Source organism: Monodelphis domestica, chromosome 3 (genome assembly GCF_027887165.1).
Source record: "Monodelphis domestica isolate mMonDom1 chromosome 3, mMonDom1.pri, whole genome shotgun sequence".
In the NCBI taxonomy this organism is placed as follows: Eukaryota; Metazoa; Chordata; class Mammalia; order Didelphimorphia; family Didelphidae; genus Monodelphis; species Monodelphis domestica.
In genome coordinates this window covers 192,801,260-192,814,615 of record NC_077229.1, presented here as the reverse complement: position 1 = coordinate 192,814,615, position 13,356 = coordinate 192,801,260, and the positions used below count along the sequence as shown (strand labels likewise).

Sequence of the window (13,356 nt, the reverse complement as noted above, 5' to 3'; positions counted from 1 at the left end):
TAACAGAGCTGAAGGAATAAGGAAGACCACGCATTTATATAGTACCTACTGTGAACCAGGCAAAGGATTAAATATTTTACAAATATTATCTTATTGATCTTTACAACAAACCTTTAAGACAGGTTCTAATATTATCCCCATTTTACAGTAGAGGAATCTGAGAAAATCAGTGGTTAAATGAGTTGCCCATGTTCACACACCAGTGTCTGAGGTTAGATTTGAACTCAGGTCTTCCTAATTTCAGGCCCAGGGTTCTAGCTAGTTCCTGCACTAACTAGTAGCTTCCCAGGGTCAGGAAGGATGAGGATTTTAAAAGGACCATTAGATCTGTCAGTTAGGAGATCAACAGTAATTTTGGAGAAAGCATTTTCTGTTGAAAGATGAAGTTAAAAACCAGATAGCAAAAAGTTAGGAGAATAAAAGGAAAGGAAGCAGAAGCACCTATTGTGGATAGCCTTTTGTAGATACAAAGAAAATGCTCTAAAAATAAACAGTAAGGGATTCAAATAAAGGGAAAATATTAACAACAAAAAAAGTACAATTCTTATACTTGATCACACTGGATCTGAGGAAAGTTTCTTCATTATACTAATTATTAGAATGAAGCCCATTTTATTTAAAAGGCAGGTTTCTTTTTTGGAATCTGCAGACAAGGTTCCTATGTTTATTATTTCCTTCATTTTTTATCCTTTTACTATATGTAATAGTACTCTGGGTCCCAGAAAAATATATAAATGTTTCACAATATCTTCAAATATAAAAAGGGTTCTTTTATGTCAGATGACATATGCTTCCTTCTATCTCTAAAGGACAGAACTAGAGAAAATGAGCTTAGCTTATGACTATCGACTCCTACTGAAATGTCAATATTGTAAGTGATTAAACCAACCACCAATGGAGGTTGTGAAATGGCTTTCTAGTCATATTTTAGAATGTGACAGAGATCTATCCGTGGTGGTTTGAGTATAAGCAGCTAGCTGTTTTTTTTTTTTTAATCCTTACCGTCTGTCTTAGAATTGATACTTTGTATTGGTTCCAACACAGAAGTAAAGGCTAAGTAATGGGGGTTAAGTGACTTGCACGAGGTTACATAGGTAGGAAGTGTCTGAGGCCATATTTGAACCCAGGACCTCCCATCTCTGGCCTGGCTCTCAATCCTTTGAGCCACCTAGTTGCCCCCTGCTAGCTGTTCTTTTTTTTCCCCTTAATTAAATTAAATTTAAAAAATTTTCCCCCATGGTTACATGATTCTTCTTGTCTCCCTCCCCTCTTCCATCCCTGCTCCCAGAGTTGACAAGCAATTCCACTGTTACACATGTATTATCACTCAAAACCTATTTCCATATTATTCGTTTTTGTAATAATCTTTTAAAAGCAAAACCCCAAATTCATATACCCCTATAAATGAGTGATAAATCATGTTTTCTTCTGGATTTCTACTCCCACAGTTCTTTCTTTCCTGCTAGCTGTTTTTAAGACAGAACTGAACAAAAATCAAATGAAGAAAGTCTTTTTTCCCCTCTGTCCCCAATCCCATTACCTTCATCAGGTCAACAGCATCTTTGGCATCCCTTTCAAAGAAGTCCACAGGGAAATCACGATTTGGGGGAATGGAATGTCCATACCCCCGAGGATCCCAAGCTACTATGGTAAACAGCTGCTTATTCAAGTTCTTGAGCTGGGGTCCAAAATCACTTTCTCCGCTTCCTAAAAATAGCCACTTTGTTACTCACCAATTAAAATTTTGATTATAAATAATAAAATTATATTTTTAAAAGCTAGGTAAAGAAACATCATTAAAATAAGGATTTAGTTGCAATTCAGTCACCATACACAGTTTTTGTAAAGGTTCATTACTTGGCTTCTCTGTTTCCTTTCCCGTCTGGTCTAGGGTTCCCCCCAATGGTCATTTTGGGAAAGTGGATACAGAGACTTGGTTCTTCAATGATTTAGATCCTGAGCTCTCCCCAAATCTTGCCTTACTTATATTTTAGAATTATTGAAACAGAATGAAAGCAGACCAGAAGTTATGACACTGATATCATTTTACCCTGAAAAAGTTTTAAAAGTGGCTAACCATGAATAAGAGGCTCCTCAATAATATAATATGCAAAATCATATGATTAAGAATTGGACAAGATAATTTTCTTCAAAATGAATGAGAAGGGCTTCTTTTTCAAAAATTTAGATAATTTTATTATACAAATTGGAATAGCCTTACAATACTTTTTTTGGTAACAATTTGTAAAAATACTCAAAAAGAAAAGTTCTAAGAAACTAAAGAAGGCAACATTTTCAGGCTTTCTTAATTAGAGAGCTGAGCCAATTCAGATATAACAATAGCCAGAATTGTACCTAGATGTTTTTGAGTCTGCAGCATGATGAACTGAACACTTCCATCTTCTTTACTTAGCTTTTGTCACCATTTGTCAATGCTTAATATATGAACACCTACATATTCAGGGTATCTAGCCTGTAGCTAGTATGCATCTTTCATACTCTTTTCTGAGATCTGTATAAAAGTGCAGTCTAAAAGACTCAAATTGTTGGCAAATTAGGATTAAAAAGAAAACTCTATTCCATTTCTGTGTGAGCCCTCAAAGGCCATTCCAAAAACAAGTACATTTTATCCAAATATCCCATCCAAGCTGTTGGCTATCATAGGTGCCATGGGATCATTCTACCTACCATGCTAATCTTAGCTATATCTAACTGCTAAGTCATCAAACCTATACTGGTAGATCTGATTCTGTCCTAAGGGATATTCTTCTTTTTTTATGCTGATCTAAGGGGTATTCCACATTTTTTACACTGAAACATATTTTATTATATTATATGTGATTTATCATCCTATTTGGAACCATGTCAAAAATTTCTCAAGGTATTCACTTAAGATGAATCCCTAAAAAAGATGTTAGTTCTTGACACAGATATATATAGTTAGTTAACTGCTTTTAAAGCTGCTCAAAATGCTATTTAAAATCAATATTGATTACTTTCATGAGATGTCCCAAAAAAATAGGGCTTCATACAAAACTAGGCAGCAAAGTTACATCTTTAAAAATGGTCAGTGCTGGAAGCAATCACAGAATTATAGTTTGGAAGGGCCCTTAATCTTTTTGTTGAATGTGAGATTCTCTTATATAACATATCCCAGAAGTTGGAATACATACAAGGGGATTACTAACTCAAACGGTAGCCTATTCCTTTTGTTCATAGGATTTAGAGCTGCTTTAGAAATCATCTAATGCAACATCCCTCCTTTTAGAAATGAGGAAACTGAAGCTAAGAAATTAAATGATTGGCTCAAAATTACCAAGACAGTATCAGAATTGGGATAGGATCACAGGTTCTGACTATAGAGCCAATACTATTTCCTTTGTAAAATGAACACGGTTTTTGAATACCTGTATTCTGATTACAAATCTAGTACTTTTTTTCCACTAAACTAAACATTCTAATAATCAGAAGGCTCTGTCTTATATGTACCAAATTCTAGTTCCCTCTAATTTCTACCCAGTAGTTTGCCCTCTAGAATTAGAGATTCAAGCTCAACCCTTATTCTACATTACAGCCTTTCAAATACTTTAAAACAATGAACATATTGGAAAGATGTTGAATTCAGGATCATTAAGACTTGAGTTTGAACGTCAACCTTAGATACTAGCTGTTTTATTTATTTTTTTTTAAACCCTTACCTTCCATCTTGGAATCAATACTATATATTGGTTCCAAGACAGAAGAGTGGTAAGGGCTAGACAAATGCGGGTTAAGTGACTTTCAGATTTGAACCTAGGACCTCCCATCTCTAGGCTTGGCTCTCAATCCACGGAGTTACCCAGCTGTTCTCGATACTAGCTGTTTTAACATAAGTTGAGTTACTTAACTTTTGAGTTCATTTTCCTCCTCCAAAAAAGTAGGGAAAATATAATACAGGATCTACTTTAAAGGACTGCTGTGAGGACAATGTTTAGGAAATCTTGTTTGTTTGTTAAAACCCTTATCTTCCATCTTAGAATCAATACTGAGTATTGGTTCCAAGGCAGAAGAGTGGAAAGGGCTAGGCAATGAGAGTTAAATGATTTGCCCAGTCACACAGTTATTGTATCTGAGGTCACATTTGAAACCAGGACCTCCCATCTCTAGGCCTGGCTATAAATCCACTAAGCCACCTAGTTGCCCCTAGGAAATCTTGAAGCACCACAAAAAAGTAAATTTTTTCCAAATGTGTTCTTCTCCTCGCTCCTTTTAGGTTTATTGTAAAAGAATTTGAAGAATGGCATATCCAAATAAAGAAATAAAAAATCATTTTTAAGGCAAGGCTTGGCAAATTTGTTTTGGATCTAGAAATGACCTCCAAAATTCAGAAACCAGAGAACTCCCTACCTCTCCTTCCAGAATTCAAGGAAAAAAATACTGCATGTTGCTTTTGGGTGGATTGGTTCCTAAGCTTAGAGAGTCAAATTAGGGACACCAAGGATCATAAAGATCTAAAAGGAATCCTTAAAGAGGGAGCTGACTACATCTTGTCAGAATACTTTTCAGATCATATTTGGAAAAAGAGTTTCAATGGCCAGTGATTTCTCACCAAAAACCAATCTCTAGATATCACTCTAGAATGGGAGTATTACAAGCTCAAGGGTGGCTCTTCACCAAGTGGTGTTATCTGCTTACTGCTACTGCCAATTTTGATTCAGGTCATCATGATAGTAAAAACATGAAGAAACATGAAAGAATGACCTGCTCTTCTATGGTTTCAGATAACTTTCTACCTGAAATCCTAATAAGTATGGTGAAATTAGTAGGCAGCAGGATTTGTTGACCTCTGTTTTAAAGTCCATCATGGCCTAAGAATATAGTTCAATATACTCTATCTTCTACCATAAGAAACACTACACAGTGTGTGGAGTTATGTTATCCTGAGGCATTATCTTCATTTTTTTGTGATTTTATTTTTTCATGTTTGGAAATTTTTAGTATTTTTTTCCAATTACATGTAAAAATAATTTTTAACATTTGCTTTTTAAAAAATTTGAATTCTGAGACATTATCTTTTTAAATTCCATTCCCTTTCTGCAAAGTAGAAAGTCTAATATTTTAGATTTTTCAACAAAGTTTGGAACTGAAAGGGTTTGGGGGTTAGCTATCATTTTAATAATCAAATTTAATTAATCTCAATTTTCTATTCCCTTCCCCAAAAAGCAGTCTGGACAGCTAACATTTTACTGTATTGGTTGAATACAAATACAAAAAAAATTCAACAAAGGTTGAATCAAGTGTTCAAAAAGTCTTAAAACACTCTAGAAAGTCACATATTTTTCTAAAACATTAATTTTGTGGCTAGGAACATTATCAAAAACATTCTGTGAGATGCTGAGAATAACCAATATATGGCAAACAGAACTATATTGTGTGTTTTAAAACATGCAAGCAAAAGAATTCTAATGGAAGTCTAAAATTCCCCACCTAACATTCCAGGAAGTAGCAGAACTGCATGCTTCCCCTCTCCAGTTTGCTGATAATGCAGATGGACACCATTCACTTCCACTTTAGCAGACTTTATTGAGGTACTAGAAAAACAATCCCCATCCCACAAAAGAAAATTAATCATTAGTGTAAATTTAACATGACAAAAATTGCTATTTTATAGATGGCTGTGATCACCAATCCTTATTTTTTTTCACAAGGATTAATATTTCCCTTTTGAATCTATTCTTCTCTCTTAAGAAAAAGGCATTGAATGACAGGGAGTTAGGGGCCAGTAACAGACTTCCAATGGAATAAAACTTTCAGAGCACTGCTTTATTCACTCAACAAGTATTTCCTAAGTACCAAGTACTATTTGCCAGGACATGTCTCAGGCACTGAGAATACAAGGATAAAGTAACTCCTGTTCACAAGGTGCTTAAATTCTAATGGGGAGAAACATATACATATAAAAACTTAAATACAAAATAGTTAAAAAGCCATGACAACTATGGTAGGGAGGAATCAGGATAATTTCTTGTAGTTGGTTGTTCAAAGAAAGCTTTGAACGCTAAGGATTCTTTTCTATCTAAGGAGGTAAAGAGTAAGGGTATTCCAATAAACCTAAAAAGATAGCTTGGACCCTTATCCTTCACAGATGTTGAGGACTTTAGATGCCAAACTGAATTTGTTTAACCTAGAGGTAGCTTCTTGATCCTGGGAGTGTCAGCCTTTGCTTTATAAATATTAATCTAGCAACTATATGGAATAGGGATACAGATTGGAGACAGGGAGACCAGTGTTCTTAAAGATAAACAGATTCAACCAGGATTAAAGGGGACCTCAGTGGTCATATAATTCTACACAATGCACTGGCACTGTTGTGCATAAGCTGGATGTATGTGCCCCAGACAGAAACTCTGACATGGTTCTTGGCAGACAAGAATACTTGGCATGAGTCTGAGGACAGGTCATGCTGACTGATTTTCCTGGGGGCCAGTCAGTCCAAGCAATTTAGAGGCAATTAGGGATGCCTGAACAGTGATGGGATAACTGTAAGGTCCCATAATGTTTTGGGGTCTAGCCCCAAAGTAATGACATGCTTGTGCTAAATCGCAGAGTGAATTAATGGGTCTATCTATGAGAGCCTAGGGCCTATTTCAGTGAAAAGTACATTATAGATTAATTCATCCAAAGGATACAAATCTAGTTGCCTTATATATAAAGGATATGCTCATTTTAACTTTCTAGTCTTTATTCTTCATTCCTTCTATTTCACCTGATATTCCCATTTGTCATGTTTTTTCCTTTATTATTCCCAAAATTGCTATTGAAATAAAACATTTTTAAAATGAAATATCATTTCCTCTCTTAATTTCAGCTAATTCATTAAGAAAGAAATAAGAAATGTGTTGTTCACAGAAATGTTTTTATTAAGTAATAGTTTCAGGAAAATTACCCCAAAAATGATCTCTTGAGAGTAATGGATAATAGTTAAATAAATGAGTTCATTTTCTATAAAAAGTCTAAGAAAAAAATTTTTAATAACAACAATTAACTTAAAATACCAAGTCACTAGTTATCTAGTCCACCGAATCACTCATTCTAAGTGCTTTGTACATATAAAGTTAACATTAATAAATGTTTATTGAATAGAAATTTTTTGAGAACTTCAAAGTCAATATAAATGAAAAGGAAATACTTTACAATAAACACAAGGATTTTAGAAGCTACTACAGCTAAATGTAATGGAGGATTAGAGAAAGAAAAATGATAGGAAAGATGACAAAATATCAAATTTGCTTTTAAAGTGACATAAAAATGTAAAATAGAAATATGGTACCTTTCAAAGATCTAATTCAAGATAATTTAGAGAAGAGATTCTTAGCCTGGAATCCATGAACTTTTAGAATGTATCTTGATAATTGTATTTTAGCATAACTGATTTTCTTTGTAATTCTAAATACTTTATTTTATGCACTGAAAAAGATTCTGAGGAGGATTATATTTAGCACCAAACTGCCCTGCTTTAGAAATAATTTCCAAGCTGAAATGGTTATTGAGACTTTGGGTAAATGTTACATACTAGTTAAAATAAAATTAAAGCATGCTCAAAATGACAAACTTATTAAAATCAATCCAAATATTTATTAGACACTGTAGAACACTGTACCATGTCACTGTAGGCAGACAAAGGTTAGTTAGAGGGATTTGACATGGTAAGCTAAGATCACCTCATCATGTGAGATGGGGTGAAGGAGGAGATGGTGACAGAAGTCATCCAAGTGACAGATGAAGAAAATGAGAGAAGAGGGAGTTCCCAGCTAGTGGATTCAATTTTTTCTGTAAAATATGAGAGGCAATCTTCTTAAATGAGAATGGTGGAAAGTGGAGTCATGGGAGGTTTGAGGAGCAATGAAAATGTATGGAAGAGTTACAATGGAGAGGGGGATGTTGATTTAATAAAGGAAATATAGTGTGATTGTCTAGCAACAGTAAGGGCCCTGTTGAGGTTGTGTAACCTAATTTATAGTGGATTCTGCATCAGAACAGTTGTATGATTTATTCCATCTTGTTTGGTAACATGTATGACTGAAGATGGCAAATGGTGGGAGTGATATAAAGCTGAAGCTTGGCATAATTGCCAATAAAGGGGCTAAGGGTTCAAAAGAAGATAGTATAGAATTGAACTGGTTCACTAAGGAGTCAAGGTGGGGAGATGACGTGGGAGAAAATTAAAGGGCAGAGGAATGAAGGTCACAGTGTGGACCAAGTAAGAGGACAAAAGAGTTTTATAAAGGAAGGCAGAGGAAGAAATAAAGAGTCAATAGATTATTTCCAAATAATTGATTTACTAATTCTTGAGCACAGAGGTACAGTGGAGAAGTGGAGAAGAGTAGCTGTAGGTTGAGGAACTGAGAGGTTAGGGTATTTGTTAGCGTAGGAGTTGGGTAAAATAGAAAAATTGTGATCTAGGCACCAAATTCATGGAGGAAAGACAGGGAGTGATGGGGGTAGGGAATGCCACTTGCAAAAGATATGAATAACATGAACTTCAAAAAAAGAGAGGAAGGGGAAGAACCTGAAAGTGGCAATGTAGAATAAAGAGAATTCCAACTTTATCTACTCAGTCAGTGAGCCTAGAAGATTGAGGGAAGGTACAGTCAGTACTGGAAAGGGTGGCTGGGGAGGATGTGTTAAGGAGACGGGACGGGAATTTTTCAACCAGCTAGCACACAAACAAAATGGGAGAGGAAAAATTTAAATTGAAGTTTGTTGATTATGGAATAAGCATTCCAAAGAGCATAGCAGAAGGGCTGAGTGGAGTTAGTTAGGTTGAAACTTCGGGGTGATATAATTTGGCATATCTAATTCTCTGAACTATTAGTTAAAATGAAGGAAAGGATATTCATTTCTAAAAGCTTCAATGATTTTGTTTGTAAATCACACATTTTTCTTTTAGATCACCTTCTAAACAAAATGGAATAAAAGTTTACACTAAATTCTCTAGGCAGTATTTTGTCTATACTACCCAGTTCATACTACATTATGCTGAAATAAACATCTCATATAGAAAAACTTTTTTATATTTCTATCAGCTCCTAGCCTTGTATTAGATTACAGAAAAGATTACACAGAAAAATAAATACATTCATAAAATGCTTAATTCAAGTTCAGATTAATCTGGTTTTAGGAGCTATTTTAGAAGTAACAGAAATATCAAGTGAAATCTGCTATGAAGGATGAAGGGAATGAGACCATATTTTAACCACTATATAGCTATAGTAGACTAAATATTAATATAACCAGTTATACTTAATTTAAAATCCATTCAAAGGCTATTAAAAAGGGAAATACATTTTCCCCTTTATCCTTTGAAACAGTGTATGCTAATATTTTTCTAGTTCTTTCAAAATAGAGAAGTATCTATCATTTCAAAATTCCAGAATGAGTTAACCTCCTAGAGAAAAAGGCAACAGATGAAACTGACAAACTAGGAATTGCTTATTTCTCTTTAACTCCCCTATTCATAAAAAACAAAAATTATTCATAAAATTATTCATAAAAAACAAATTAGAAAATGTGGTGGGTAAAAGATCAACCTCTTGTTGTTAGGTATTTATTGTACTAATAAAATAATCAGGGTGATAAACACCAGTACAGTAGTATATGCCAGGTCATGCTTGACACATAGTAGGCACTTAATAAATGTTTACTGATTGATTGGAATGATAGGGTCCTGGACTAGAGTCAGGAAAACCTGGGTTTCAATCCTACCTCAGATAATTACTACCTATATGACCCTGGATAAATCACTTAGCATTTCTCTACATCCATTTCATCTGCAAAATTAGTGTGTTGAACTAGATGACTTCTAAGATAACTTCCTAAAATCTCTGATTCTATGATCTATGACCTTCCTTAAACTTAAAATGAGATCAATCATTAGTAGGTTGTATGCTTTTAACTTTTATCCAAGAGAGATTGAAAAAAAATCACTCAAATTCATCAGTCTTAACTAAAAGTTACAAACTTAAACTAGTCAGGAATTAAAGGTACATGTCTTCATGGAATAGAATAAAACTACCTGGTACATATGAAAATTGAACATGTTAACTTTAGCCTCATTACAATGATTTTTTCAACAGTTAAGCAGCCACATACTCGGAATAAACAGAACAAAGGTTACTTTGGCTAATCGAGTCATAAAAGGAGTTATGGTAAAACCCTAACAATTAATAAATGTGAAAATAACTTTGAGGACATAACTTGGGAAGTATTCTTGTCAGCTCTTGGTCCCCAAATATTTTTCTTTATAGTGGATTTTAAGTCTTGGAGATTGTTTCCATCTTTCTAAATGGTATTAAGGGACAGGAAGTTCTCTAAAAAGAATATGAGCCAATGTACCTGCAAAAATGTTAATGAGGAGTAAGAGTAGTAGGTAATTTTTCTCCAGAGCAATGTTCTTTTTGCTCAGCTAAATTCTATCTATACTGTGGTGATGTCAGATTGCCATGTTAAGTTTATAAAATTTTAGAATTGAAAGTGGCCTTAGAGATTATCTTATGTGTTCCCCCATTAGTTTTCTAGATCAGGAAAACTAAAGTTCATAGAGGGTAATTTACTCAAGGTCACACAGCCAATAAATTGCATAGCTATCTCTCCAGGGCAAGTCACAGTAAATATGAAGACAATTAGACAATAGCTGTATAAGCCTTAAAGGGCTACATAATCAAAACCTCAGCCCTCATGGATCACCTCTTCTAAGCTCATGACAATTATTATTTGTTAATCATTTGGTAATTACAGAATCTCTTTTGATATGCTTTGCTAATAGCTTTTCAAGTTTTCATGTCTTATCTTCCTAACTAAATTTTAAGATTCTCCATTTGGGGAGTAAGGACTTACACTTTTTTTCTATCCCCCCCATAAATGTCTTACATGAAGTAGGCATTCAATAAGTATTTGATACATAGAGCATAATGGAATAAATGACCTATTAGTTTAGAATGGGCATTCTTCCCCTCCCCTTCTTATACTTTTGGGACTATTCAAAGAATTATTTTCTTTAGTTCAGTTCAAAAGCCACCTATTACAGAAAGCCTATCCTGATCCTCAAACCAACTTCTAGTGCCCTCTCCACCAACCCTGATAATACTTTGTATATTTTTTGCATTTACTCATCTGCTACTTCTTGTTCTCCCAGTACTATCCTTAAGGGCAGCACCTTTCCTGTCCAGCACTTAGGGGCACAAAGCAGATGCCTCATAAATATTTCTGTCTGTCTCAAGGGTTTAGTTAAGTTAGTGACTCACTCCAAGCAAATGAATCTTAGTATCTGTTATAGGACTCTGTACAAACTGGAAGGATCATCCAGGTCCACAAACTCTTAAAAGAATCATCAGTTAATAAATTCTCTACACTAAGAAACAAGCTAGGTCAGTGATGGCAAACCTATGGCATTGGTGCCAAAGATGGCATGCAGCTCTGTGGGCACCTTCCCCCCCCCCCAGTACATTACTAGAAAGGCAGAGGGACCAGGGTGGAGCTCCCTCACCCTCTCCACTGTTGGATAAGGGGAAAGGTGGGGCACACCCAGCACTTGCGGGGGGGGGGGGGGGGGGGGGGGGGGGGAGCACAGTACCTGGTCTCTAGGAGGGATGGGATGGGAGCACTGCCAGCACTCCATCTCTAAAATATTCACCATCAATGAGCTAGGTGATCCAGGTGATAGAGTGATGTAATTAAGAGTCAGGATAAGGCCACCATTCAAATCCTACCTCAGACACTCGCTGATCAGTTTAACCACTCCTAATTTCAATTTCCTCATTTGTGAAATGGGGAGGTGTTTAGAATACCTTAAAGAATCAAATAAATTGATTTTGGGAAAGACAAGGCAAAAGTAAAAGGGAACAATAGATGATAAGATGGATGGATAGTGTAATGGAAATAACCAACATGAACTTGGACAGGCTTCTAGAGATAGTGAAGATAGAAGAGCTTGGCCAGGGTGTGACCTATGCTGTCATGGAGTCAATAGGGTTGAACAACAACAAATCATTATTAAATTATTATCACAGTATCATTACTTGCAAAAAGGCAGTTAAAAACCACAATTTCCTTCAGACCTCACTTTTATGATTAAAATGCCTATCCCACTAGACTGTCTTAAATTATGTCTCTTCCCCAGAGCCTGATACATGATGTTTTATATATATTATAACCTCTTAAGGGTGAAAAACCAAAACCAAAATTTCCCGTTCTCCACTCATTTATCATTAGAGACATCACAAGACTGAGGTCAATCCCACAAGATGATATCTCTTTTCCTAACTCATAAATCTAGTGCTAGACTGGCCTTCAGAAGTCATCTAGTACAACCTCACAAGTAAATTGAGGCCCGGATAGCAGTCTTCCTCAAGGTTGCACTCAGTCAACAAGCATTTTATTAAGCACCTACTGTGTATCAGACAGTAGCCTGATTGAAAATAACAGTAACAGTCCCTTGCTCCCAAGGAGCTCACAGTCTAATACACAAACAAGCTCTGAATGTCAGCATCTGAACTCAGGTCTTCTGGCTTCAACTCCAGCGGGTTTTGCCCCCTCTGCACCATCCCTTGCAGAACTGAGAAATCTAGATAAAATGTACGTTTAAGTACATGCACGAGGAAAGGAGCCCCGGAAAAAGCACTCAATAGCTGGAGGTAGTTGGGATGCGCCCACCCAGAGAGAAATGCCGGCCCCCGTTCCCTTCCCGCAGTTGCGCAGAGCGGAGAAAACTGGCTTGGGGCGTGGTCCCCACTCCAGCCCGCATGTGCAAGACCCCGGGGACTGCGCGCAATCGCGGGCATGAGGTTGGAGGAGGGAAATAAATGGGATGTAGAGGAGGAATTGAATCCAATAAGGCCTCCCTCCTCCCGAAACCTCTCCAAACCCCAACACTGCATAACCCTTTCCTCACTCCCCCCATCTTTGGAGGAGGCAGGCGTGTTTACCCGTAGGCAGCAGCAGCCACGACTCGGGGCTTTAGCCAGGAGACGAGGAGCCGCAGCCGGAGAGAGGATAGGGTAGCCAGCGCTGCCATGTCTGCTTAGGTTCTGCCTGAAACGCATGCGCATGGTATTACCCCCACCACCACCACCTCCGTCCACGCTCCGCCCCCAGCTAACTACCATGGCTGCTATCTAGGCAGGAAGTGTCTGTTATTTCTCATCTCCACCGAGACAAAACTAGCTTAATTCTAACTCCGCTGAATAAAATAAACTGCAGTTCGGCTGGCCCATCCTCGGAGTTTGGGCCTTCGGAGACTGACTTTTTTCTCCGTAATATTTAACACTTTAGTAACGGCCAGCAGAAGGAAAAGGGTGCACAGTAAACGAAAAGACCACG

The 13,356-nt window shown here is 36.5% G+C and overlaps 1 protein-coding gene across 1 annotated transcript in view; it reads right to left on the bottom strand.

Annotated features, from left to right (window-relative positions):
- BPHL (biphenyl hydrolase like) overlaps positions 1 to 13,089 on the bottom strand; it is a 51,559-nt gene extending 38,470 nt beyond the window's left edge. The window contains exons 1-3 of the mRNA XM_001368236.4: positions 12,963 to 13,089; positions 5,467 to 5,570; positions 1,541 to 1,707 (exon numbers count right to left, since the gene is read on the bottom strand). Coding sequence (XP_001368273.1) covers positions 1,541 to 1,707; positions 5,467 to 5,570; positions 12,963 to 13,051 — 360 coding nt within the window. The 5' untranslated portion in view covers positions 13,052 to 13,089. The remainder of the gene's footprint in view (positions 1 to 1,540; positions 1,708 to 5,466; positions 5,571 to 12,962) is intronic.
- Between the last annotated feature and the right edge of the window lie 267 nt (positions 13,090 to 13,356).